The sequence below is a fragment of the Calypte anna genome, chromosome 5A, assembly GCF_003957555.1.
Source record: "Calypte anna isolate BGI_N300 chromosome 5A, bCalAnn1_v1.p, whole genome shotgun sequence".
NCBI lineage: Eukaryota > Metazoa > Chordata > Aves > Apodiformes > Trochilidae > Calypte > Calypte anna.
This window is the reverse complement of record NC_044251.1, coordinates 15,699,960-15,724,131: the sequence shown is the minus strand read 5'-3', so window position 1 is coordinate 15,724,131 and position 24,172 is coordinate 15,699,960. Positions and strand designations below refer to the sequence as shown.

Here is a 24,172-nt window from a genome sequence, read left to right as displayed (position 1 = left end):
TTTTCATGTAAACACAAAGCAGCACATACGTTTGACAACAACTTGGCAATTGCAAAAGGCCTCTATGCAAGAGGAACAGTATATTCCAAAACTGGCCCATTCCTAAGAAAAGAATGAGGGAATAACTCAAAAGGAGCTGAAGTTACTGCATCTAGGAAATGTCCTGATGGACAGAAGGGAGCATCTTCAGTATATAACACAGGCTTTATAGTAGAGAATGTAGGTTTTGATGAGGCTGAAATCCACACTAAGGAATTCTAAGCAGAGGTAGGAGACAGGTGGTGATGCTCCAAAGAACCAATCTTTCCTACCCAAAATGATGCCTTTGCATTATGATACACTTAGCAATAGACATAGTCTCAAGTCTTATTGAACCCCTCAATAGATTTGCAGTTTAAAATGCATATGTTAACATCCTAAACTCTGATTTTGTAGAGATTACATCTGATATTTGAGGTATTAAAGCACAAGTACAATTTTATTTCCATTATTGGCTTTAATAAAGTCTCTTAGCCAGCTGAAATGTGTTACTTTTAACAGTGCATATACAAATTGGAAAGTGTATTTGCATAAATAGCATCAAATACATTGTAGATAACTCTATAAGTAAAAAGTATTATTAAATCCTCAAAATACAAACAGTTTACTGTAGTCACAGTTATGATATTGGCATGAGGTATAGACCCAAAATAAAAATGCACAAAAAGCAATAATGAGCTTGAAAATTGGAATTAGGAGGTTCCACTATTAAAAAAAAAAACAAACATAATGAATGTGTAATTCTGTTCTTTACTATGCACTGCAAAGCATTGTTCAAGTCACATACTTGTGGGCTGATGTAATTTTGTATTGGCTGGTAGATGAACAAGCTGACCTAATTGGTCCAATTTCTGGAGCTGTCAGTAAATTTTGATGTAATGTAAATGTCATTTCCTATTACCACATGTTCAAACTAAAAGCACAGCAACCTAAAGTATATTTTACTTTCTTCCCCAGGGGATATATCCATCAGTATTTCTGTGTCAAACTGCCAAGTTCAAGAAAATGTGGTGAGTGTTCTCTGGATGCTGGTGTTAGACATGCTTTGATTAAGCTTGCAAAGTCATTGATATATTTTGCAAAAAGAAATGTTGGAAAGGAGTTTTTCACTTGTAGAAAATTATTTTAAAATAGCTTTGCTAACTTCTGGGAAAAATAATCTTCATGGAAAATTGTCTTGACACATTGGAATTACATATGGGTAAAATTTCTCTTAACACAGAAATGATCTACATATCCTTGCAGGATGTTAATTAGCAAATGGAAAAATGAGCCATAGAAGTTAATAGTTCATGAGATCTTATGAACTTTGTAAAGTTAATCGGAAGCCTTGATAAATGCACTGTTTTCTGTCACCACTGAGAGATCATGTGTTCTCTATTGAATAATGAAGCTCCATCCAAAGGAAGAGTTACATACGTTGTTATAAGAATTCTGGGTTTCTTTTGCCTAGGACTGTGAGACACAGGACATTTGGTCAAGGTAAACAGTCTCATGGTCAGAGGAAATAAAAAAGGCTGCCAACTGCTGAGTGAAACTTTGGTACAGCTATGGTAGTTGCCAGAAAAATGCTAGGGAAGGATGTGTTCATTTGTGTCCTAAGAAAAAGCAAGACAGTCTGTTGTCAACCCTTGGTGCTCTTTTACTCTTCTTTATGTCTGCTGCTGGTTAAATCTTAGGAAATTAAAATGGTCTCTAAGATTTAAGGTTGTGCTTTAGCCTGTGTTTAGGCACCAAGAAGTAGTGAGATGTGAGGCTTCCTCTCTGGCATGGTAGAAGATTTTACCCCTCTCAGTTGACAACACAAGTAGCCAAAGCCCAGAATAGCTCATACTCACAGTTTTCTCTAAACTTGCATTTCTGTGGCTGACATGAGCTGATATAGAAACTTTCTGTAATTTCTGTCTTGTCATAAAAAACAGCAGTGATTCTTAGATCTGGAATTGCCAAGGAGTTGCTAACTCCTTATTTCTATATTGTTTCTATATTATTTTTTAAATTTCAGAAAGATAAAATGTAGTGTCCTGCACTAGGGGCTATTTGTTTGGAAATGGCAGCATCTGAAACTGTCAAAGATGCAGGGGCTTTTACAGCAATGGCAATAAATGTGGTTTTTAAGAAGACTTGTGTGAATGTGTTTGCCAGGTAATATGTTTTGAAGTATACAGTAGTAAATACCTGCTAATCCTAATTTTGAAAAGAAAATTTTAAAAAAATTGTTTACCTTATCTCAGGGTACATTTTTTTGTTTGGTTATATTAACAGGATATTAGCACTGTATACCAGATCTTCCCAGATGAGGTGTTGGGATCAGGACAGTTTGGAATTGTTTATGGAGGTAAGGTTTTGTTGTCCTGTACACTTATGCTTAAGACAGAGAATTTCTTGAGTTGTGAAAGAATTTCGACTTGGGAATGTTTTGTTACAGATATGAGCTGGCCATTGTTTTATATAGGCAATGTTGACTAAACAATGAAACTTCTTTTGTTGACAAAGTACTTTTGTAATGTAAAGTTTTCTACTCAGTAGTAGGCCTGTGTATATTACTAGCTAAATATTCTTTTTAAGTTCTAATAAAGAAAACCCTGAAACGTAGAAAACTTTTCTGTTTGAGAGCTATAATTGAAGAAGAAAAATATCTTCTTGCTGTTTTTCTTGGACTGTTTTTGTGAGCTTTCTTCTTTTTTTTTTTTTAGGAGTTAGAATTATTTTTTCCTTAATATTTTTTCATCTTTTTTTATCCTTTTTTTTTTTTTTTCCCTAATATTTTTTGCTTTTTCAGCTTTTCCAGCATTTTTCAGCTTTTCCTTGAGATAGTATGAAGTGAGAGCTACCTGCAAATTTCTCACTGGGAAATCTGAATCCCTGATAAAGCTGGGACATGCACTCACCATGCCTAAAGGCAGTTACCTATTTCTTATTTGCTAGTCTGGAACTACTGTAGAAGGAATAAGCCTGCAACCTGCTAATTGCAGAGAATTCAGTTTAGGTATATGAACAAGCATATATAAACATCTGTTTATATAAGAAAACTTACCTTTGCATCTGTGCTATTGAAATGCAGACCTGACTTTCTCGTGTATGTTTCTTACATGTTTAAACAGCTTTGTCAGATGGTAACACCAAAAGTTATCTTGTCAAAAGGTAGAAAGAAGGGAAATTACAGAAAATTTTAAATTACTTACATGACATAATTTGTTGCAAACCTGCTCTGAGAATTACTTGATTGTGGTTATTAGTACAATCCAGTGAAAGTGGATAATTTTTCAGAATTAGTAGTGTTAATTGATAGAGACCTTTTGTTTTATTGATGCAGGAAAACATCGTAAAACAGGAAGAGATGTTGCCATTAAAATAATTGACAAACTAAGATTTCCAACTAAACAGGAAAGTCAACTTCGTAACGAAGTTGCAATTTTACAGGTATATTTCTATTCTTTTTACTGTATTAGCTCCCTTTATACATTACTATAAACATCAACTAATATTATAAATATTTTAATTGATAATCAGTAGTATTACTTTTGCAAAAATACTAGAATATTTCCTGCCTAACCTGCTGTATAGCCAAGACCAAATGTATTGGAAATGTAATGTTAGGAATTACAGTTTCTGCAGTTTTAAGCTCCAGGCATAAGGAAAATTCCTGTTTGTTAAACCAATTTAAAGTTCATCCCTTCTTCTATCCTGTCCCTAGAAATTTCTTGCCTGTTGCCTACACACAAGGCATGCAGTTTAAATTATAAAGAACAGAACTGTTATTTAGTTCAGAGAGATCTGAAGACTGGCTACATAATGATAAAACCTACTAACCATGTTGGGAAATCTATGTTATTCAAGTGCTGTATTTGTCTTTAATAGAATCTTCATCATCCCGGCGTTGTAAATCTGGAGTGTATGTTTGAGACACCAGAAAGGGTGTTTGTTGTTATGGAAAAACTCCATGGAGACATGCTGGAGATGATCTTATCGAGTGAAAAGGGCAGATTGCCAGAGAGAATAACAAAGTTTTTAATTACTCAGGTAAGGCATTATTTACAGACCTAAAAGGGGACCTGAGGTCAATTATTATCACTGTTTCTTATGTTTTGCTTTTGGCATAATTTACTTGTCTGTTTTATGAAAGCCTGAATGGTAATATTAGGGGTGGTAAAGACAGCTTTGTGTACATTCTCTGGTAGGCAGTAAAACATTAAGAGGACCTAGAACTGGACACATGTACATCTGTCTAGCTGCTGGATGGAAGGGTCATCAAGCTATAGCTTCTTATGTCCATGAATGTTTTATATTTAGCACAGGAAAGAGAAGCACTAACAGCCAACTGCTGAAGACCTACACAAAGAAATTGGAGCCTCTTGAACTACACCATGCTTAATCATGGCAGTTCAATACTGCGGACTTTTCTGCATGTGTTCCATGTTGAGATTGGGTCTCAGCACAACCTCTGATTAAATTAGCTTGGTTTCCTGTAAAACTTCTGCTAACAATGGGGTTGTTTTTTTTTTTTATTCTTCCTGTTACATTATCATGCTGCTTCTTTGGCTGTCTGTAACACTGATTTGCATGTAAGTACAAGATTAAGTAGGCAAGCCACCTCAGAGTCGGTGCATTCTGTCTTTCAGCAGTGACAAAAAAGAAAAGTCCAAGAACAACAGTGTTGTGGTGGAAGCTTCTTATTCAGTAGGTTCCATAGTTTACAGATTTTTATGGATGAAACTGCTGGCAGCATCAGAATTTGTTTTCTTACCTTCCCAGGTCCATTCAGCCTCCTTGTCATTATCTGCTCTATTGTAGTGAGAATTTCTGCCAGCCCCTGACCAGGCACAAGGGAAGGGAGTTAAAGCTACAGAAATAGGATAAAAATTTGTGTTGCACTCTGTTACCTTGTCCTTGTATGTGTGGAATTGAATCAAAATACATGCAAAGCTCCTTATGGTTTTTTGCTTTGCAAGGATGTTCAAAATGGGTCCCATAATATTTCTGTCAATTTTTTTTAATGAATTTCGATCTGGAAGGTTATTTTTTTCCTGCATTCACATATTTAAAAACAAACAAACAAACAAAAAAAACCCCAAATCCAAGTACTTAGAATCATGTTTTTAAAAAATGTTTAGAATATGAAGTCTTTGGAGAAGGAAATATCATATTCTATACTGTGATATATCAAGAAAACTTGAGACACAACAAATGATAGCTGACATTTTTGGTTTTTTTCCTGCTATTGTAGACATTGTTTTATAAGGTAACTTGTTAGGTTGTTTCTCTCTACTGAGAATCTGTCCCTGATTCTCTAATCACTGATATTGTCTGAACAATATAAAACAAACTGAACAAAAAAGTACAACATTTAAAACTGAATTTATTTCTGATTTCTTCACAGATACTTGTTGCTTTAAGACATCTTCATTTCAAAAATATTGTTCATTGTGACCTCAAACCAGAAAATGTGCTATTGGCATCAGCTGATCCTTTCCCACAGGCAAGTAGACAATGTCTTTTCTTAAAATAAGTTGTTCCAATGAATAAGTGTTAGCAGTTACTATTTTATGAACAAAAAAGTGACTAGTGACGTCTCTGTATCTCCTTCAGGAACTGTGCAGAATCTTTAGATATGAAAAAAACTGGTCACTTACTAAAAAATTCTTAAGCAGCAAATCTATTCCTTTAAAGTTACCAGGCAAGATGTTGTGGAGAGGCAAGATGTAACTCGGTCCATGATAAAATGAAAGCAGAAGTTCTAGAACTAAATTTTGTCAACTTGCTTGAATTAGGAAAAAGCCATAGGTAGAACAATTCTTGTGTTGCATATTTTTGTGATATGAATGAATAAGTATTATTTTGAATTACTGGTTTCACCAAGAGCATTCTAAGCTGTCATGTGTTACAGCTTTTACTGTGTTTTTCATGGAGTGAAGGAGCAGAGGATGTAAAGTAGATCAGGTAATCTGCTCTCAGTGGAATAAGGGTATTCCTCGCAAAGAGGACTTTAAAAAAAGTCTACTTGAAAAATGCTAGGAGATGCATATTTCAGCTAAACCAGATAAAAATTCTTCAAGTGTGTATTTAATAAATAAAAATAATGTCAGTCTTACTACAGCACTTTTCTTTAAACAGGTAAAACTTTGTGATTTTGGCTTTGCCCGCATAATTGGAGAGAAATCTTTTAGGCGTTCAGTTGTAGGAACGCCAGCCTACCTTGCTCCAGAAGTGCTGAGAAACAAAGGCTACAACAGGTCTCTGGATATGTGGTCTGTGGGTGTGATCATTTATGTAAGCCTCAGTGGTACCTTTCCATTCAATGAAGATGAAGACATACATGACCAAATCCAGAATGCTGCTTTCATGTATCCACCTAATCCCTGGAAAGAAATTTCTCACGAAGGTAAGATCTCTTTATAACTGTGTTCATATAAATGCTAAAAAAATACCATTGTATTTTGCTTTCATATTTTTCCCCCTCTACGTATCAGTGGGGAAAAAGTGTTTGAAATTTCAAGGTACCATAATGTACCATACTGGTGCTGTCAATTGCCTTGAACATTTCCTGCAGAGCATGCATACTCTGCATGTGGCATAATCCTCTAGCATGGGATCTTTCCAGGAGGTGTTGCAGGAGGCACATAGGCACCTACATATTGGGTTTCTGTACAGTCTTGTGAGAAACCTCAGCTGCTGGAACTGGTGTTGCTTACATTTACTTCTCTACCTCTTATAGTAGGTTCTACTACCTCTGCAGTCTTTTCTCATTCTACTTGTGCTTGTGCTTTAATTTCCATTCAGTAGGATGCTGTACCCTTGTAGTCTTTCTGTGAAGAAGATAAGATACTGAACAGTTCCAAGCAGATGAGGTTTCAAGAACAGTGTGAGAAAGTGTTGTAGAAGAGGCTTTTTGCAGGGGGGGAAGCCTTGAAGATAACCATTGAGGCTTTCAAAACTAGGATTCCAGTGAGTGACATTCGATAGTAAAAGAGTAATGTGAACGGTTCACTATGAGCATGTTAAAAGAAGGTAAATTAATTATATTAAAAATGCCTCTGAACACAACTAAGCAGGACATTTAACCAAAATATTAGTTCTGGTTTCATTAATGTTTCTTGAACATAACATTTTCAGGGAACTTAAATGTCTCTGGTTGTTTTTTTAAAAAATCATCATCTTTGTGTCCTTAAAGTTTTGCAAACTTCATATGTCTTAAAGCAAAAGAATCAACACAAACATTAGATTTCTTTTCTGAATTGTAATAGGTGCCAACATGAATTAAAATACTAGCATTTACAATTTCTATTGGTAACAGCACAATTTTTCTGGGTTTCAGATGACAGGTTAGCTTACAGGTTAATGGTAGCTTACTTATCACAGAATCATAGAATCGGCTGGGTTGAAGGGACCTCTGAGATCATCAAGTCCAACCCTTTGCTCCACTACCGCCGCGGTTACCAGACATGGCACTAAGTGCCACATCCAGTCTCTTTAAATATCTCCAGGGACGGAGAATCCACTACTTCCCTATAGTTTCCCGGGTCCTCCTTCCGGCCCTTTTTGTGGATTGGCGTAACGTTTGCCAACTTCCAATCATCTGGGATGTCCCTGGTGAGCCAGGACTGTTGGTAGATGATAGAGGCTTGGCGAGCATTTCTGCCAGCTCCTGTGCTTTCAAAACTTGCTTCTTGAAGTACATCTGGACCCCTTTGTTTTCAAGGGCTGTTTCCCAGGGTACACTCTGAATCAGTCTTCTGAATAGGCCAAAATCTGCCCTCTGGAAGTCCAATGTAGAGGTTTTATTGATGGCCTTCCTTGCATCTCTGAGTATTGAAAACTCTATTATTTCGTGAGCACTGTGTCCCAGATGTCCACCGACCACCACATCTCCCACCAGCCCCTCTCTGTTTGTGAACAAGAGGTCTAGTGGGGCTCCATCCCTGGTAGGCTCATTTACCAGCTGGAGCAGGAAATTATCCTCTATACACTCTATGAATTTCCTAGACTGCCTCCTCTCTGCTGTGTGGAGTTCTCAGCAGATGTCCGGCAGGTTAAAGTCACACATGAGCACAAGGGCTGACAATTTTAAAACATCTGCCAGTTGCTTGTAGATTAATTCATCACCCTCATCATCCTGATTGGGTGGTCTGTAACAGATTCCCACCAGGATATCAGCTTTGTTTGCCTTCCCCCTGATTCTGATCCACAGGTACTCAACCTTATCGTTACTGACTTCAACTTCTACAGAGTCAAGAGACTAGCATACAGAGCTACCTCTCCACCTCTCCTACCCTGCCTGTCCCTTCTGAAGAGCCTGTAGCCACCCTTGGCAGGACTCCAGTCATGGGAGTCATCCCACCACGTTTCCATGATAGCGACTACATCATAGCTTTCCTGCTCCACAATGGCTTCCAGCTCCTCCTGTTTGTTGGCCATACTGCATGCAATTGATGTGCATGCACTTCAGTTGGGCTGCTGATTTGGCTCTTAACTTGGGCTGTCCACCCTTGGGCTCCTTTCTGGAGAGCCCAGTTTCGACCCCATCCCCCTTCAAACCTAGTTTAAAGCCCTCCTTATCAGCCTCGCCAGCTTACAGGCTTAGAGTCCTTTTGCCCTAGCTAGATAGATGCAGCCCATCTGGTTTGAGGAGACTAGGTTTGGTGACATTTGGCCCATGCTCAAAACCCCAAAGTTCCACCAGTGGCACCAATCCTTTAGCCACCTATTGATGTGATAGGTTTTCCTACTCCTCATTCATCTCTGCTACTGCAGGAATTGAGGCAAACACCACCTGTGCTCCTGACTCATCAACTAAATGACCCAGTGCCTTTAAGTCCTTTTTAATTGTCTTAGTACTTCTTCCATTAATGTCATCACTGCCAGCCTGGTCTACCAACAGTGGATAATAATCAGAGGGCCGAATTAGCTGGGGGAGTCTCCTACCAATATCCCTCACCTGGGCCCCAGGAAGGCAGCAGACCTCCCTGTGGGATGGGTCCAGTCGACATATAGGGCCCTCAGTTCCCCTCAGAAAGGAGTCACCAACTACAACTACCCTTCTTTTTTTCTTTGTAGCTGTAGTTGTAACCCATCTGGTAGACCAGGGGTGAACAGGAGACCTTCCAGACAGATCTTGCTCTTGTCTGTCCTCTGCCTGATTCTCTGAGTCCAGGGCCTCATATCTGTTCTCTAAGGGCACCTAGGGAGATGGTAGGGGTTGGGAGGGGATTCTTTTGCCTCTCCGATGAGGGACTTTTTCCATTCTCTCCCATCCACCTGGTTTGCTCCAAGTGCCTGATGGCAGGAGGGGCAGGGCTTCACCATCTCCTTCTGGACTTCTGGGCTAGAAAGGGTGTGACTCCACCAGTCAATTTCCCTTTCACTGTCCCTAATACTTCTTAGTCTCTCTACCTCCTCCTAGAGCTCTGCCACCAGGCACAGCAAATCATTCACCTGCTCGCATCACACGCAGACCCCACTCACACCGTCCTCTGGTGCTAACATGAGGCTCAGACACTCTACACAGCCAGAGGCCTGAACAGCTACGTCTTTCTTGCTGTCCCTCTTCAGGGGTTCCATCTGTGTGGACACACCCTGTCTTAACACTACCAGGTTTTGCTTTTTTGGAGACCATTGCTCCTTCAAGAGAGCTGGGAGGTGGCTGTGCCCCTCCTACTTGCCCTGCCTGCGCGAACTGCTGCGCAAACTGCCATGACCCGTTCCTGTTTGCCTGCTCCTGCTCGCTGGTGCTCCGGGTCACTGGCGCTCCTCGCAGCCCTTTCTATACCTCTCGGCAGTGCTGGGTGCTGCCCCCTTATCAGCTGATTGGCCTCATCTGAGACTACCAGCTTGTGCCTACATGCTTACTTATAACCCTGTGAGATTCTTAGCTGGAAAATGCTTTGAGAGCATTGCGTGTTGTTTTATCTTGGTGGCAGATGAACCTTGATGAGATCTGTGGAAGGGACAAAAAAAAGAGCCGTAAATCTTCACAATTATACATTGAAGTCCTCCTGAACCTCCACACAATTCTGACATGTAAGCTGACAGAATCTGTTGGCAGCAATGCTTTATCTGGCGCTAGAGATAAGCAAACAGCAATCAGGAAGAGGAGGCTGCAAGAAATTGTCTCCCACAAGTTTCTACTGTGGTAGACAGAAGATCAATTTCTACATTCAGAGGTGAAGATTCAGTAGAGCACCTACAGAAAACTCACCTACTGGGGTGTTATCTCTCCTTTCATAGAATCACAGCCTGCATTGAGAGTTAATGGATGCAGGCTGCAAGCATGTAGAAGGGTGGGAAAGAACAGATTTAAACAAGTTGCTAAGTTAAAATCTGCTTACGCATTGTGATTTTATGATATGTATCTTGAATTCCTAGCTGATGAGCTACTCTATTGTGCTAAAGAAAAACCTGAAAAAATTCTGAACAAGTCTGTTATGTTTAATACAGGAGGTGTTATATCTTTGTCCAAGTATTACTTGATAATGCTGATTTTTAGAGCTTAAAATTGAACTCAAACTCCAGATTATCCAGGGATAATAAAGAAACAGTTTTCTCATGTCTGCTGTTCTGAACCACGCTTCAGTGCAGGTCACAAGAGGGCAGATGGGCATGGGCCCTCTACGCCAATTTGTGTATCTGTGGCCATATAGCATGCTTAAAAACACGAATCTGCAGCCAGCATTTTAACACTTCTAATTTGGATTACAGTTCTGAACAGGGCCATGATAATTAATGGTATAAAGTGTTGAAGCATCTGGGGTGAAACACATGATTATTTAAAGATTTTATGAACTTGCATAAACGTTTCAAATAAAAGCTGTTTGAAAAGGTTTGTGTAATTAAATGTGGACTATGGTAAGATGAAGCTCATTTCAAGCTAAAATACACTCATTGGACCTCAAACTTCTCTGCACAGAGTTCTGGAAATCTAAAAAGATTCAGGCAATTACTTTCAATTTGAACAGGTATTTTCTTGTCATATCTTTTCCCTTATTCTTTTTTTGCCAAATATTATTTATCATTGAAGATTTCTCAGCAGAACTTTTGGCATACATAACTATGATTGCTTTTTAAAGTGTTTTAATTTTCATATAGAAAGATCAATAATAGGTATCTTTTAAAGGCCAAATGGATTTCTTTTTTACCTAATTCTTCTGGATTTTTTATCATAGCAATAATTATGCAAAGAAGTTATTAATTACAGTCAGCTAGTTCTTCCACTCAAGCTCGTAAGGGAGTTATATCACATGATGGAATGCAGAATCCAGCAAGATCTTTATAAATAAACATTGCTGAACCTAACCCTTTCAAGCTGGTATGATTTGAAATTTCTGTTTGTCTTGAAGGATCTACACAGATATTTTCTTGCAAGAGGCATTATTCTCTGAATCAAACAAAAATCAAATTTATTATATTTTTACTTCTAAGGAAGAAAAAATGTTGAACATCCAGCATTTTATCCCATTTATTGGCACTTTAAATCTTCTATGAATTTTTAATAGAACTTTGACTTATACTAAACAACTGCAACCTTCAAACAAGATTTTGCTGTGCTTCTGTAGGATTAAAAATGAAAAAAAAGTTGATTAGAAAAATATTACTGTCACAGATAAAGAAATGTAAAAAATATTACCTTTAATGGAAAAGCATTTGTTAAAAGGTTGTAAGTGAAAGTAGTTGTTCTCATATGTTCAGTGCTGTGTCTAAGCATTCTTTAGCAATAGTCTCTATGAATTGTACATTAAAGCTCAATTTTAAAAATGGTAGCTTCATGGAGAGACTAGATTACATGCCTCAGTCACAGGAGACAGAAACAGAGAATTCAGTGAACTTAGAACAGCGAGGCTACTACTTAAGAGAATTATTATTAACTCTGATTTATGCATGCAAAGAAAAATTCTCTGGTTCTGTGACCATGTAAAATGCAACATGCATGATTGTTTTGTCTTTAGTACTGGATGCTGTGTATGTTCCCAGTATGATAATGCTAGAAACACTGTTGTACAATGGTGAGAAGTAGCAGAAGGGTTACATGTCAAGTTGAGCTAACATAAACAAACAAACAAACAAATGAGTAACTTTTTATGTAAACCTGTTGCCATGTATGTGAACAATCCTGCAGGATGCCTAAAGCAGGTGATGGCAGATAACACAGACACCCTAAAACAATAGATAAGGGGTTTACTTCACACCTATGATGGATTAGGAGCACAAACATATGCAGCTCCTACACCTGAGCTAGTTATTTCTTAGAAAGCAGCAACTTGCTTGTGCGAAATTCTGTGTATGTCCTTTTAATGGAGCCATAAATGTTTCAAAAATTGTGGGTTTTATACCTTGTTATGCAATTTTTAGTTTAGACTATGGGAAGTGATCATTGACCAAAGAGTCTTTCCAGTGCCTGTGAAACAACAGTTTTATTAACAGCACATAATTTGTCACAGAATGGCTAATGAGAGCAGTTTTAGGAATTCTTGCATGCTTATTACAAGAATAAACATGGAGGAAAGCAGAACAGTGTTCAAACCTTTGTTTCTTCCTTATTACTACTACTCTGGCTACTACAAATTGGATGTAAATCTTCCTCCAACTGTAGTTATTTCAGTGCTCATGTCAAAGTTTAAGAATAGCTAAACTTAGTAGTGCCATGTTGACTTGTATTTTTATTGTAATCAGGAATTAAAAACTCATATATTTTACTTTTTAGCAGAATCACATATTTCTTTCCATTTAATGGATAGTGCACAAATTAGAGCTGTGTTTATCACTTTGGGTTTAGTGCTCAGTAGGTGCCTTTTCTGATATTGCCAAGCAACAGCATGTTAATTTGGGAGCAGGAATGCAGAGGGTGGCAAAATTTTAACAGGGGAAAAAAAAAAGAAAAAAAAAAGAGGTCATACCTAAACATTGTGCCTAGAAAAGCAACAACAGTGGTAAAGTGGCCTAAAAGTTCCCATACTGTGCATACTGTGTTCCTTACTCAATTACTGCTCTTAAGCTAACATTCAACTGGCTTTTAAAATTGTGAACTACACTGATAAGGCGCTAGATTTGTAAAAATACATGACCCGTAACAGTTAAAACCTCATTATTATATAAATAATACACTTAAAGTCTAGTAGTTTTAGAGCAAAAACATATGGGAAGAAACTGTATTTTGGGGGAAAAGTGTGTTATGAATGTAATTGTGTGGTCTGTGTTATTTTCTTGAGAACTCTTTCTCAAACATTTTCCAGCAATATTTAAAATAAATATCTACAGTTGTAAACCAAGAGAGGAAGCAGAATCCATTTGAGAATCATAATTTTCACTGTCTTAATGTCTTTCACTCACTGTCAACAGTTCCATCTTTGCCACTCAGGAATGTGGCTACTCACTGACTATGTTTTCTCTCCATAATATATCTATCTGATAACATCTGCATTAGTCTCATCAGCTCTGCTGGCTGAGAAATTCTAGAGGTTTTTTTGGTAATGCTTTTGTCTGTCCTCATCCCCCATTAAAACTTAACTCATAAACATTAAAAGCATTCAGGTTTTGTAGCTCCTAAAAATGTCAAAACGTTTCTGCAAGTGTCTTTTCCCAAAGCTTAGCCCTTATGCACAAAATCCCTTCTATAACTTTGCCAAATGCAATTGTTTTACATTTTAAGGTTTTTCAGAGATTGTGTGTGTGTGTACACACAATCTCACAGATTATGATTTCTGCTCTCAGTGAGCAGCTGCAGTTTCCCAGCTTTTTCCAATAGCTTCTCTCTTTTGAAAAAAATATTTCCCAGAAAACTGAGTTTGTTTGTATGTCTAAATAGAATTGTAATATGCTATTCTAAAGAGGTAGTTTTTGTGGCAAACTTTTGATATCTTGTATAAAACCAGATTTTGTTATGGCCATTCAACATTCCTTTACCCTATCTGCTCTTTTTGTTTTATCCTCAGTGGTTGTCAACTCAGCTTAAATTTCCAGATTTGCTGATTTGCTGTATGACAGTTTGACCTTAATTCAGATGTCGTTGTAGAATTTTGTTAGGTATTAATACAGAGGAATCTACTTGCAGAATATTCTTCTGTTTTATAGCTTTAAATTTTGCATGTCAAATACAGAGCTATTTTCAACTTTGACCTTCCATTCCACCCAGTTTGCATCATCTCAAAGGTCTTATTTTGACTTAACTACTTGAAGGATTCTGTCCATCTGCCTGTTAGTGTACTTTATCTAGTGTGTCTTCACTGTGGTGGCTGTTCCTTTGAACTCCATGAAATGTGCTATATCAACCTTTGGATTATTCATGGTGTATTTCATTCTGCTGTGGAATTTTCAGAAGTCATTGTATTATTTTTTTTTTTCATCAGCTGCTAACTCAACTCATCTACTGCTAGTCTGACGCTCTGTGCGGTGTGCACACTGTTTATTAGGTACTACACATTACTTCATAATATTAAATAATTTGGGGACAAACAATGCCATTTCTTCCATATATTTAATCTGATCATGGTGTGCCTGTTACACTTCTTCTGAGTCAGAGGTAAAACCACTGCTGCCCTCAAGCCAGTGTTTATATGGACATTGCAGCATATTGTGAATAGAAACTGTTTCACGCATTAATGAGGTCACCTAAATATGCACTAAATACTAGGAGGTCAAATCCACGTTACAGCTCAAAGATGCATTTTTAACTAGCTGTTTAAACTGAGGCCTTGGCTCTACTTCCATATATTTGCTAGGATAGATTAGTGTTAAAAAATCTGTCTTGTAGAGGTGCGTCTTATAATTATCAAGGATTATGCCAATTGATGTCCCTGAATATAATAAGCTCTGCCAGCTGAAGGTTATTCTTTGATAACATAACTGCATGTATTTTTCCACAAAGCTGTGTTGTAGGGAAGGAGTTTGTGTATGAAAAAATTATAACACTAATAAACAGAGCTATAATCAGAAGAATCCAGTACCTAGGAAGTCCTAAACTTTACACTGATGGCAGCAGCTTATATTTTACAACTGATTGCTGTAAGGATAGCTAATATTATGGGTATACTTTAAAAATTCTGGACCAAGTATAAATTTATTGTTAATTTATTGTTAATTTGGCACTGCTTTTCTTTATATTCTTAAGGTGTTTTCTTTTTTAAAAATCTAATGTCTGTATTGTAGGACTAAATGAATGGTAGGTTTATAGTAGAGTTTTCAGATATTTTATGAAGTTCTGTGTTAATGTGTGGATTACATCCTAATTGAGTTAAAGCAGTCATTCCTATGAAAACTGTTATCATGTGTTAATTTAATGCTTAGGGTGAAAATTGTTACCCTGTCTTTACTACAAATAACTATTTCCAAATAATTAATTAGAGCAAATCCTTTTTGCTACTGATACTCATGTTTGATCCCATTCTTCACCTACATTTGAAAACTGAGTATTAAAGCAAAGGGAACTGTATCAATAGTTTGAGCCATAAGTACTCACAGAAGTGACGTTTGCATTTGTGCTTATTTATTGCCAAGAGGAAGGAAAGATATTGAAAGAACCCAAAAGAACTAAAGATAAAGATCCAAGAATAAAACCCAGGCACTAAAAAGACACACCAAAACTTGTTACAGAGACAGCAATATTCCAGCTGTGAAACAAACAGGCTATCTGTGTAAACTGTTCTTATGAACAACTGATTGCTCAATGCTGACAGTCCAAACCATTCTGTGAAGTTACCTTTTCACTTTCATATTTGTGCACCTTTCTCTTGTGATTGTTTCAAGACCAATGCATTTCTGAGCTGTTCAACAACCTATTGACAGTTTTTCCTAAGAATACAAAATAACAAATGTTATTACCTGCAGTATATAATTGTCCTGCAGGAAAAGAAAGTGGGCAAAGCATTCTTCATCCTGTTGTAACTTAAGGGAGGCTGCATAACTATATGTAATTTCATCACTTGCAAGTCCTGGGTTTCTACCTGCTTCTAGTGGGTTGGATAAAAGATGCATAAAAGAGACATTATCAAATACTCCATGGCAGGAAGAATATTCAGTAGGTACTTGCAAGTTATAGAGGCACATTTTGGGAAACATGCACTTGCTTAGAATGTCAACAGTTGTTTGACTGAAATTAGTTGCCTGGATAACCAATAATTTCATCAATTCTAGACCTATGTGCCAAGCTGACAGTCCTAGTGAACGATGAAAAATTATATCTGAAATTCATATACACCTGAATACCACTAAAGACAGTAGATAAATAGGATATTCACATTCAGTATTGATCTACTAACTGAAAGACACCCTAAAGTTGTACTGTAGTTCTGCTGAATTTGAGTGTAAGATGATAGCATTATAGAAGTTGTTTATGTTTGCTGATTCCCAGATTTACTGTGGTGGTAAGGACTATGTTCTTCTCTTCCAAGCATCAGATGGCCACTACTTTTTCCTAGGTTATTTCAGAAGTCACTCTATAATTGGACTGTAGACTGTGTCTGACTTTGCTGTCTCTTCCTTTTAGCTTGGAACTCAAGGAAAAAGACTAACCTCACTACTTCGAGAAAAAATTGAGTTTTCAGAGTCCTGCCATATATCAGTAGTAGTGGACCTATTGACTATCCATGAGCTTTTTAATCCCATATTAATGACTGACTTCACATTTTTAAATGAGACCACAACACAACAGGAAATATTAAATTAGGACTATCTGATCCGGGAAAAGAATGGTTAAGAACCTCTAACAATGCTCTTTTTGTCACAAGTCCTGAGATTTGTTTTAATTTCCAAAATTGCTTTGGTTTCCAAGCTAATATTAATTCAGCACCAGGGATACATGCAGATAGGATGCCATATTTTCCTGAACATTGTGCTCTGCCTTATGGCACAAACACACAGAAAGATCAACTTGGCAAATTGAACCTGGAGAGAGGAAGCTTCTATTATAAAATAAAGTCTTGGCCATATTGCTGCACAAAATATAACCTCAGAGGTGTATGAGTTTAAAAAATTTTGTCCTATCTCCTGCTCTTAATACAGACAAGATGATTATTCAGCTCCTTCAATATCTAGCTGGAAAAAATGCCCATCTGACATGTTTCGGACCCAGTACCCCTTGGTGGTATGGTATTTCTGTGTCTCTTTCAAGACCACCTTTCCTGATCACCAAATTATAAGCAAAGAAATGACAATGTAAAGACCAGCATACTTTGCACAAGCCAAGAGATACTGTGATGAAATGGGAAAGTGGCAGTGATACTGTAATTGTTGTGGTCCATCGGTTATTCTGTACCCAAAAGCTTCCCCCACGACACATGCCTAGTCTTTAGCGCCACCTAGAACAGAATTTTACCTTTCATGCATCACTTTTTTATGTTTGCTGTTTTGTTTTTTTTGTTTTATTAGATGCATTCAGAGCTCAAAAATTTCATCCCAGAGACTTTTCCAAATAGGTTGCTCAGTGTGGTTCAATGAACTGCCCATTGATTTGTGGGCTTCTTCTCTTCAGGCACCACAGCACATACACCTGTAACCTCAGTGAATCACAACTCTTTCAAAAATACATAAATAAATTTCTAAAGAAGCCCTTTTGCCTTTATGAAACACCAGACTGCTTATTAGCAGGTAGAAGCAATGCTCAGTTCAGATGAGTAGTATTGCAAGACTTAGTGAATTACAAAGCCACACTGTGCCTGGCAAGGTGCTGCTGCCAGTTATCTAAAAGTGATACTGAGAGTCTCAGAGAAATACACATATACACACGTGTATTTACTGTGGTACCTGAAGAATACTATACCCCTCATTTGCCTGAGGTTTTTTTTTTTTTCCCTTCAGCAGGAACTGAGTGAGAATTCTCTTCGCAGTATGCCTGCAAATGAAAGCAGAGGTTTTCTAGAGGTTTTCTAGCTCTTCAGGAAAACAGTTGTAATCCCATTAGTAAGGGCTGCATGGATACCTTCAGGGACAGCACCACTGACTGCAGTTTTTAAAAAGCTGGAGTAAGGAGGGATAACTGTGCACTTCTTACAATTACCATGTTTGTCTATCTCTGCTTTCATGTCCTAGTTCAAACAAATATATTTAAACTGTTTTTTCTCAAATTACTTCTTTCCAGCTATTGATCTCATAAATAATTTGTTGCAAGTAAAAATGAGGAAGCGCTACAGTGTGGACAAAACATTAAGCCACCCCTGGTTACAGGTATTGCTATTAATTCTGTTTTTTCTTATGTCTTTAGGCTCCAAGTAATAAAAAGTTTTCATCTTTAAGCACAATAGTATCTAAGCAAACCTACAAACCTATAGATGTTTTCAGATCCTGAGAACCTCATTCTCCCTCACCAGTTTATGCCTATTTTATAATTAATTTTTAAAATATTAGATTCCAATACTGAAATCTCTCATCTTTTCAAAATACACTAAAATTATTTAACATATTTGTCCACCAAGAACATGATATACACAAAAAAACCCCTCCTTAAAGTACATTGACTTAATTTTGTCATTGCCTGGAGTCTGCACTTCTGATCACAACTAATCAATAGCCTGCCACCTCACAGTCATCAGAACAATGAGTGAAGTTGTAGGCTTTCCAGGAAAAGCCATTAGCCACCTTCAATTAATTTTTCATCTTAAAGCAAAATTTTGACATACTAGAAGCCACTGTCTTCTACTCCTTACATGTTTCTTTTTTTTTGTCCTCCCACAAGCCAAATCACTGCATGTTGAAAGCCCCAAACAGAATCAGTGCAGTGAGCAGCCCAAACCTATCCCAATGCTCCCAGACAGGGAGAAACTGCAGCCCAGGTCATTGTGCACCTCTGTGGCGATGGGCTAAGGCCAGATTTGGTCATCAGCTCATGGGATCTCCCAAGGAATCCACATTTGTGTGTAGGAAAGTAATCATGGCACACAGCATAGTCCATAATCCCCAAGGAATCTTTATCCAAACTGAGAACTGAGTCCTACTCCAGTACCTTATGTTTACAAGTGTTTCTCAGAGTAGAGGGTGACCTCCTGGAATAGGAAGAAAAGGGCTACAACCTTTTACCTGTTACCCCTCCTTCTCCAGGGACCATTCTCCTTCACTTGCTTTCTTCCTCCCTTCACTCCGTTTTCCTGTGGTAAAGATGTGACTTTTTCCTTAGTCATATAGTGTCTCCTGCAAGGTATTGTTTTACCACCCATACCTTATTTAGCTGTCACAGACTATTGATACATTCTGCCAAATATCCTGTAACATGTTGGTACTAAAGACAGAGTTCAATAAAACTAGGTCATCAAATAAACCTCTAGAAATTAAACTTACCTTTGTAGACAGTTTTCATATTTATTATTTAAAAGATTTTTCCATTCTGGAGCAATAAGGATGCATGTGTGACCTTTAGATTGCAGAGTTAACAATACTTCACATGTTATTGGTAGTAAAGGGAATGTGATTTATTCTAGGAATATTAAAACTAACTGTAATTTTGTTTCAGGACTATCAAACCTGGCTAGATTTAAGGGAACTGGAATGTAAAATGGGTGAGCGTTACATCACTCACGAAAGTGATGACTCCCGATGGGAACAGTATTCAGGAGAACACGGATTGCAGTATCCAGCACACCTTATCAGTCCAACTGCTAACCATAACGAAAACACCAAGCTAGAAGAAACAGAAATGAAAGCCCTCAGTGAGCGTGTCAGCATCCTTTAAGTTGCATCCTTTATAATCTGTCAAAACACTGTGGAATTAATAAATACATACGGTCAGGTTTAACGTTTGCCTTGCAGAACTGCCATTATTTTCTGTCAGATGGGAACAAAGCTGTTATGCTGTTACACTGTTGATGTATCTGAGTTGCCAAGACAAATCAACAGAAACATTTTTTGTGTGACCAACTGTGTTGTATTTACTAAAGTTCCCAGAAACACTAAACTTGTTATTGTGAATGATTCATGTTGTATTTAATGTATTAAAACCTGTCTCCACGGTGCCTTTGCAAACTAGTGGTTTTCTTACTTGAGCCTCATTTTGGTAAGAGAGAACTTTCCATGAAGATCTGGGGGGTTTATTTGTGCATCATTAGTATTGTAATTGTAAGCAAACTCTTGAAGAGTAGATTATAACTGCTGTTCTGTGAACAACTTCTACCATTTGGATAAGAGCTTTATTTAGTGTCAAAAAAAAAAAATAAATAGAAAAAGCAAAAAATAACGGATTGCATAGCACTGTACAGTTTTGAATCAGATAACCTGTGTGTCTGTGCTTGTGTATGTAGATACATGGACACACACTCTATAACTTGCTTTTAAACCTAAATGCCTTAAGTAATGTAAACTGCAGCGTATGCCTGTTGTATTTCACCTTTTCTTAAAGTATTATTCTCTAATATGTACATTCAGAAGCTAAATATCTTGTTGACTTTGTGTATGTTTTCAATAAAAGTCTTGTTAAAATACATTCATTTGATTCACCTTTCTGTGTAAAGTATCCATGGTGTGGCACCAGAAGTAGGTAGAGTAAATTAATTCATCATTAAGAAGCCCATGTGAAGGTTGGTAGGAAAATTCTGGCAGATAACCTGGGTATCTGTAAAACACACTTTATAAGAACCTAATTGGACTGAGTTTAAATCAAGTGCAATACTGAAACTGATGACACTGATTTTGTACCAGTGAAATTTATGGGAATTTAGTTTTCAGAGAAGTATAGTGCTTCTGCTTTTCACTGAGTTCCACTGAACTGACAAGATAATATAGATCCCTTCTGCTCTCTTTCCCCTGAAAATTTTAAAGATACTAATTTTCACTTCTAACAATTACTTGGTGCTCCAACAGTAATCCGTCTAGCTTGAACTATGAGAGAGGTTCAGGCTGCACAGTAACAAGCGCCAGAGCAACTCAGAGGGAAGCTGACAATTATGCCAATGCCGCAGGCTATCTCTGAAAAAGTCACATGATATACAGGTACTAAAGAGAGAGGTTAAAAAGGTGAGCTACCTGGTATGAGAGGCAGAGGTATGCAATAAAGGCCACATACAGTAAACCTCTACACACCAAATCTTGGCTTTACATTGCTTTTAAAGTTATTTCCTTTTCATCAGATAAATACATTCTTTCCTCAAAGAAGAGCTTTGTCCAAATGAAGTTTATGCCCGATGCTACATATGGCCCAAAGCTAGCAGAATCTTACTTATTTTGCACATCTACTGGCAAATGGTGGGTACTATAGAAGAAGACTTACCTTTATTCAATCAGGAAAAATATATATTTAATATATTTTATAGAAATTTGAAAATTATTGTAAAAAATTATTTATATGTAGTGAAATGAGGCAACCAGGTGCCACTAATTGCCAATGTAGTGAAATGAGGCAACCAGGTGCCACTAATTGCCAGAGAGTGGGCATGAGCTTGTGTTAAGCCCACCTGTGCCTGATTAGGGCGGGCCCCCACTGCGCGTGAGCGGGATTAGGGAGCCAATAAAAGGTGAGGCCTGAGACACAAACTCAGCTCATGCTGGAACTCACAATCTCGGCATCCTTGGCTTTAACTGCTTCTTTCAGCACTGCACTACTTTCATTGCTCCACTAGAGCTCATCGCCCTCAGGGTGAGTCTTGAGTGGCACCTGGTTGCCTCATTTCACTACATTTATACATCTCTTCCTTTTCTCTTTTCCTCTTCTCCTACTATCAAAAAGGAAACCCTTTTCCACTTCATGTGGACCCTGAGAGAAGCTCTGATAATACTCACCTTGTAACATGTTCTAAAACAACTGGTTGTGCAGAGTTTGACTGTGCGGACTTTTCTGCCATGCAGTAATGTCTAGATTTTCATTCCAGACTTTTCTACAAGGCTAATTTTGGCCATTATTTCTTCTTCATTCAGCTTCAATCTTAAATGAGATGCAAAATATGCATAAAGCCAAACTCAGGCTGATAAGTACATTTCTCTAAGTAAAAGTGTGTACATATGCTTAAAACTCTGGATGGTGGGGAGTTAGACTCATGGATATATAAAAATTATATTCTGTTCTTTAACAGCTCCAGGAGTCAATCAAAATTAAGTAACTTTTCTATAAAGAAATTGAGGAGAATTTCCAAAATCATATAGAATTTATTCAGGTGCTGGTATCTTGAATGTTCATAAGGAGCCTCTTGGAGAAGCTCCTTAATATTGTCTCATTCCTCTGTGTTAACCAGAAACAGAGATTTAGAGCTCTGCTTTCATGTTGATCAGTGTAGCTGAGTCAACATTTTATTACTGGCTTGTTTTTGTTTACAGTTAGTGTACGAGCCCTTGAGCAAAGGTAATTTTGAACAACACAGTCAAATTCTTAAAAATACTGAATAATGAACTATTATTCTGTTCTCAAGCATGGACACTCATGAGAGGAATAAAAGCAAAGACTACACAGCTTATAGCAACATCTCCAAGAAGCTGAATGACAACTCCAGAACCAACACAACTTTCAATGAAGGAAGGGCATTGAGTACTTAACTTAAGCCTCATCATCTGCTGATTTCTTCCATAGCAATGCTTAGCATGCACAAGGGTTTGCTAAGCAGAGACCTAGTTTGATAAAAATATTTAATCTCATGAAGCACTTTTGATAAACTGCTTGCCAGCAGAGCCGGGGCAAAAGTATAAATGAAGTACTACTTGGTGAAACTTTCTGACTAGCTACTAAATATTATTTCAAAGGCACTCTTGTTTTATTACTAGAGGCATAGATTTTTTTTTTCCTCCCCATCCCTGTTTGGTTGTTTGGTTTTCTTTGGTTTGTTTTTTTTTTTTGTTTTTTTGTTTGTTTTTGTTGGGGGTTTTTTTGAATGTTGAAGCTTGCTTCATTGTTTTAAGGAACTTTTGCAAATATTCATTGCTTTACAAAAAAAAAAAAAAAAATCTGCTGTTAGCCAGTATAATAAATTAAAATTTTCCCTGCTGCTGTTCAGAAATGTTGCACTGTGAAATTTGAACTGTTTGCAGTTCATCCAGACAGATGAATTCACTGATTCCTAACTCAAAGCCTAAATGGAAACTTGCTCTTCCAGATACATCAGCATCAAAGTGTAACTGAGGCAAATCTGGGATTATGTCGTCCTACATAATTTTCCTTTGCTGATTTTACTCAGGGAAAAGGAATGGTGGGCTGTTCTGCAGCAGTGTTGCCAAGGCCTTTACATTTTCCATCAGGCCAAGAGTTCCTGTGCATGCATCACAGAATCAAAAGCTACAATGGTTATGTATGTAAATATTGAACTGAGGATCTATTGATGGTTATTTCCTTTTCTGCTGCCCTACTGTGTATGATATACATCAGTATGTTTATTGTGTCAAAGCTTAGCTGTGGTGTTCAGAGTAGCAGCTAATGTGTACCTGGAAGCTAGAACTTCTGATTTATGTTTTCCATTTTCACTCCTATCATCTTTTTTCATTCAGGTTGCTTTCCTTAGCCACTTTCATGTCCAGGCAGTTTGACTAACTCAGCAAATAGGGTGAACAAAAAGCATGTACCTACACAACTTGTGCTGCTCAGCTGCCACACAGCTGCTTGGCCGCGTGTGGGCATCCATCCACACCCTCATGTCCTAGTATGGGAATTGCTGTCAGTGGGCCTTGTATGCCATTTCTGAGGTACTCCATCACACCTCCTTCTTTTCACCTTACCAGGATCCCTTTAAAACTATTTGGGTGTTCCCCTTGCCCTTTTTTTCCTTTTCCCTTCTCTGTCCTCTCTACATCTCACTACTGAAAAGCCTTCCTAAAATCTCACCTCTCCAGTAGTTAAAAAGTTGTAAATCCTGACTTCTTGGCAAGGCAATAACCATCTGGTTTTTGTGTCAACAGTCTTTTTTTTTTGTTTGAGAGGTTAAACTAACCAGTTTTATTTCTTTCACATTTTTGCATAAATCAACACCCCTCTTCACCCCTGAATTTTTCCTGGACAATAAAAGTGCAGAGGTGAATCCTGGCAAGATGAAAAAAATACCCTAACCCTTGCTGGGACTAGTGGAACATACACTTGACATCCCATGAAATTAGAGAGAAGACAAAAAATAAAACTTCCAAGGAAATTTTAAGAATTAAACGCTAGGCAAGTTAATTCCCATAAACTACTTTAGTCCATAACACAGAGGTAGAAAAATCAGAGTTGAGTAATCATGGATTATGGTGCAGTATTATTAGATAGGTGTACCAA

The 24,172-nt window shown here is 37.6% G+C and overlaps 1 protein-coding gene across 1 annotated transcript in view; it reads left to right on the top strand.

Moving 5' to 3' along the window:
• The window catches only part of PRKD1 (protein kinase D1), a 125,295-nt gene extending 104,866 nt beyond the window's left edge, over positions 1-20,429 (top strand). Inside the window, exons 11-18 of the mRNA XM_030452553.1 lie at positions 997-1,049; positions 2,305-2,377; positions 3,356-3,462; positions 3,901-4,062; positions 5,420-5,518; positions 6,154-6,421; positions 18,101-18,186; positions 19,466-20,429. Coding sequence (XP_030308413.1) covers positions 997-1,049; positions 2,305-2,377; positions 3,356-3,462; positions 3,901-4,062; positions 5,420-5,518; positions 6,154-6,421; positions 18,101-18,186; positions 19,466-19,684 — 1,067 coding nt within the window. The 3' untranslated portion in view covers positions 19,685-20,429. The remainder of the gene's footprint in view (positions 1-996; positions 1,050-2,304; positions 2,378-3,355; positions 3,463-3,900; positions 4,063-5,419; positions 5,519-6,153; positions 6,422-18,100; positions 18,187-19,465) is intronic.
• The last annotated feature ends 3,743 nt before the right edge of the window (positions 20,430-24,172 follow it).